The sequence below is a fragment of the Rhipicephalus microplus genome, chromosome X, assembly GCF_043290135.1.
Source record: "Rhipicephalus microplus isolate Deutch F79 chromosome X, USDA_Rmic, whole genome shotgun sequence".
In the NCBI taxonomy this organism is placed as follows: domain Eukaryota; kingdom Metazoa; phylum Arthropoda; class Arachnida; order Ixodida; family Ixodidae; genus Rhipicephalus; species Rhipicephalus microplus.
The window spans coordinates 319,505,525-319,509,744 of NC_134710.1; the positions used below are offsets into that span (position 1 = coordinate 319,505,525).

General features: G+C 47.0%; 1 protein-coding gene across 1 annotated transcript; it reads left to right on the top strand.

The window, feature by feature from the left end:
* The first annotated feature begins 1,160 nt into the window (after window positions 1-1,160).
* LOC119162094 (uncharacterized) lies at window positions 1,161-3,538 on the top strand. The gene is made up of 2 exons (XM_037414572.2): window positions 1,161-1,940; window positions 2,948-3,538. The coding sequence occupies exons 1-2, from the start codon at window positions 1,612-1,614 to the stop codon at window positions 3,432-3,434; spliced, it is 816 nt and encodes a 271-aa protein (XP_037270469.2). The 5' UTR covers window positions 1,161-1,611; the 3' UTR covers window positions 3,435-3,538.
* Window positions 3,539-4,220: the final 682 nt, after the last annotated feature.

Sequence of the window (4,220 nt, forward strand, 5' to 3'; positions counted from 1 at the left end):
GCGACATGTCCTCTTTCTACGCATGTATGATTCAGTTGATGTTGTGTTTTTTTTTTGTGTTTCTACGAGGTTTTCATTTCTTCCGGATCTAGCGTATACGTAAGCAAGTTTCATGTCATGGCGCACCCTTCTCTGTGTTATTGCAGATGTTGTCCCTCTGTTGCTTGTATAATTCCTGTGCGTGATTTTCAGTGTTTTTGTCCAGCTTTGCTATTGTCTTTTTAAACGATCTGTTCTGTTTTTGCCTTTTACATCTTTCCTGTCGGCCAACCAGCCGGTACAGCGAAGCACATTCAGCTTTTACTCGTCTCGTGGTCTCTCAATTTTGGACGCTGACTGTAAACACACGCTGCGAAATTCGCCCTCACGCCGTGCGCAGCGATCACGTTCTACGGTTGTAGGCTATCATCATCACGCTGTCGCGGCTCTTTCTCGCGTGCCCCGCTTAACAGCCCGCGCAACAGTGTGACCGCGGACATTTTGCATGCTACGCGTTCTAGTCGGCGCTTTTTACTTGGCCCTCCAAGTCGTCCTCCTTTGTAGGCGACCTGCAGTCGAATAGCTGAGCGTCATCTCCCAGTTTGCCGTCTATGACATCATTTTTTCGGGTTTTTTAAGGTGAGTGCAGTCTCTGATAATGGTATAGCATTTTGGCACACACACACACAAAAAAACGCACACCAGAAAGAAACAACACGATGACAAAGGCGGCATGTTCGTGACTCTTTTGTGCGAGTTGTTTTCACGGGCGGCAGAATGTCGTGCAGCTAGCAATGCCAACTAGGCCAAGAAGTTTTGATAACCGGTTGGGGCGTTCGGTTTACGCGTGTATTTAGATCGATGTATTTATGCAGGCTGAGATGGCATTGAGCTTAAAGTTACGGGTCTGTGCTACTCGTGTACTCAGATTTGGGTGCACGTTAAAGAACCCCAGGTGGTCAAAATTTCCGGAGTCCTCCACTACGGCGTCTCTCATAATCAAATGGTGGTTTTGGGACGTTAAACCCCACAATCAATCAATCAATGGGTCTGTGCTACTGTTATTCGTAGTGAATACATTGGGTTTTCGTCGGGATCACAGCCATACTTGTAATAAAAAAAACTTATAAACCCATCTTTTCGGTCGATGTACTGATTCTTTCCCGCACCATCCGAAGCCTTTATGTCCAAAGCAAGATTTTGGGCATAAAGCCGCAACGGAGGAACGGAGGCATTGCCAGCTTCCCGCACCTTACCCGATTTTGCCCTGCCTCCATGACCTTTGACAGTGGTGTCACGAGATGACATCAAGTGAAATCACGTTAACTGGGTGTAATGGTGGCGTCACGATGATTTTCAAATTTTGACAAGCTCTGACGTCACCACGTGATGGTGATTTTTTGCATAACTCGTATTCACGGCGCCGACGCGGGGCACCGACTTCGTTTTCACGTTTGATGCGGCGTCTGAGACTTTCGCCTTAAGAAAACAACGCGTTCGCGTGCGTTTACGTAAATTGTAGAGAAGTTCGGAAAGCTCAGAGTTATCTTCGTAGGTATCTCACCCCTGTCTTCGCTTGACGACTCGAAAGTGAAACCATGGTAGTGCGGTTCTTTCGCAGTGAACACAGACATGGCGTTTCAAAGAAACGCCACTTTCGATTCACTCAGGCGAACGCCTCTAGTTTTTGCTCTTGCTCACCGGGTTTTTACAGGGTTATTACTGCATGGCATTTCTCTTGGATATACAGTGTTTGATATCTTCATAAAACTTCCCTTTGCAGAAAAAAAAGTCGGCCAGTTATTCCTCGGACCCCTAGACGGCTCAGAGTTGGTCCTCGAAAGTGCGACGCTGAGCAAAGGAGTCTCGCAGCGCGTTCGGTTCGACGCTGCGTCTCTGTCTGGAACCCCACCTCCAAGGGTTGCTCTGGCATCGCAATACTTTGCTTGGGAAATCAAGCTGTGAGTAGCAGAGATTCAAGATCACTGGGTTCGTAAACGTTCGTGACTGCAGCTGTCACCACGTGACCACCTGTTTCTTGTTCAGTTATTGGTTTGGTTGTGGCAATTTGAACCTTGCCAGTTATGTAAAGCTGTATTACATATCTGAAGCTGGTGAGGGGCTCCTTGCTTGAGGTGGCCGTCGCGGCGGTGGCATCATTGACGGCGTCTGCTCGGCCCTGGAAGCCCCCGAATCGCCTATAGTGCGGCGCCTTGTTTCTGGTATTTTCGTTTCGTTTTGTTTACTTATTTGAAGAAAAAGACCGTCAACACCATCATTTCGCTTATTTGTTTTTCACGACCCCACTCATCTTGTCACGTGACCTGTGAAACTTCTACTTCTATACTAGTAGTAGTAGTAATAGTAATAGTAGTAGTGGTAATAGTAATAGTAGTAGTAGTAGTAGTAGTAGTAGTAGTAGTTGTTGTTGTTGTTGTAGTTGTTGTTGTTGTTGTAGACGACTACTAGAGAGGCCAGACTAAAAGCTCGTTCACACCTGTGACTCACAGGTGTGAACAAGCTCCAACCCTATGTCAAATCCGACCGTCGCAAACCGTTGCGACGGTCGCAGTTGACTGCTTAATTTTGTCGCAAAGCAACCGCATGGGCTCAGCCACTCGCGGCTCGGTTTTTCGCTTTCGTGACTGCGGTCGCACACGCTTGAAGCAGTCCTATGAGCAGGCACAGGACGTCAACTTAATTTACAAAGAAAAAAGAAAGCAATACAACCCATTTACGAGTAGACGGTCATTCAGTATGGCGAAGAAAATTCACTGCGGTGAAGTCGCATGCATGTCACCACGAATCACTTTTTGGTGCTATAGTTGGAAGTGTGAATGAGCTTTAAGATAGTTTAGCGAGTTGAGAAATGCTGCGCTTTTTCCTGACTTGAAAGTGTGGCGCTATACTGCGCCAATTTGGTGACCGTTCTTGTTTGAAGCTGTTGCTATTTTGACTGTTTTCGCAGGCGCCAAAGTTGCAAAATGGCGGACAAGCCTGACCCATCCCCAGACTTCTCCAGGAAGGAAGTGCTCAAGAAGCGCACAGACCTATGCATGAACCTTCTCGAAAATCGACGGGCCAGCTTCGAGCGATGGCCATTAACCAGTTCGGATTGCCTCTGTACACCAGAGAAGATGGCGGAAGCCGGTTTCTACTTCTGCGCTACAAAGGAGGAACGAGACCTTGTGCGCTGTTACGTATGTTTCAAAGAATACATGGCTTGGAACCCGAATGAGGATCCATTCCAGGAGCACGCCCGCTCGACAAATTGTGCATTTGTTCGTATGGGAAAGAAGGCAGAAGAGCTGACAGTGAAGGACGTGTTGGACTTGGAAAAGGAACGAGCCAAGAACAGGGCGCGCTTGCTGGCGGAAATGTATTACGCCGAATTGGACGATGCGAAGCGCAAAGTCATGGAAGAATTGGACAAGCTTCAGCACAAGAAGCAATGAGATCGGAACTGCTTCTGCACCGGGCCCTCCGGTAGCTCGCTCACTGTTTGAACAGAGCTCCGCCGAACATCCCCTCTAAATGGCTGAAATAAACTTATGGGACACCCCAACAAAGTTTGTATTAACTGGCCTGTACAGCTGGTAATGTGGGTGCTCTGTAAAAACCATTTTCACCCATAATGATGGCACTCGCGAAAAAATATAAACAAATTTGGCAGATCCCACCGCATTTGGGAATCTTTTTCTTGCGATGGAGTCGGCGGGTAAATGTCTATGCTGAATTTTTGCCATGGCACGAATGTGAATGTTTTTTTTTTAATTTTCAGTGCAGTAGTTGTGTACACATCGTGGTTTTACGAGAACGTCGACTACGTTAGTAATCGTTACAAATATGTCGGTATTACCCAACGAACTGCATTTTACGGCGCGATGATGCGGACATCATACGTAACTTAACTTTCTTTCGCGTATTTTTCTGGGACAAAGAAACGATGAAATGAAGCTTACAATCACAGGGATAAAAAAGTAATTACTCTGCTATAAAAGCGTTGCACACACTGGAACCACATGGGGCGTTAACCCGACCACATGCCCATATCACAGGAGTGCATATGTGCTGTTTATTCTTTGATTATGAGATGTCGAGAAGTATGCAACCGCGGCTGACATTCCACCGGCATTACACCTGCATATGGGCTGTTTTTCCAAAGACTGGCGTGGCTCCGGTGGTATACCCGACTGCCACGCAGATGTGTAGGTCCGATTCCTGCAGGTTTCCCCATTTTT

What these genes read in the sequence shown, in the direction of transcription:
- LOC119162094 (XM_037414572.2), top strand. Translation starts at nt 1,612, where the DNA reads ATGGCGTTTCAAAGAAACGCCACTTTCGATTCACTCAGGCGAACGCCT. An exon ending in TTTGCTTGGGAAATCAAGCT is followed by an intron (nt 1,941 to 2,947) that starts GTGAGTAGCAGA and finishes CTGTTTTCGCAG; the next exon opens with GCGCCAAAGTTGCAAAATGG.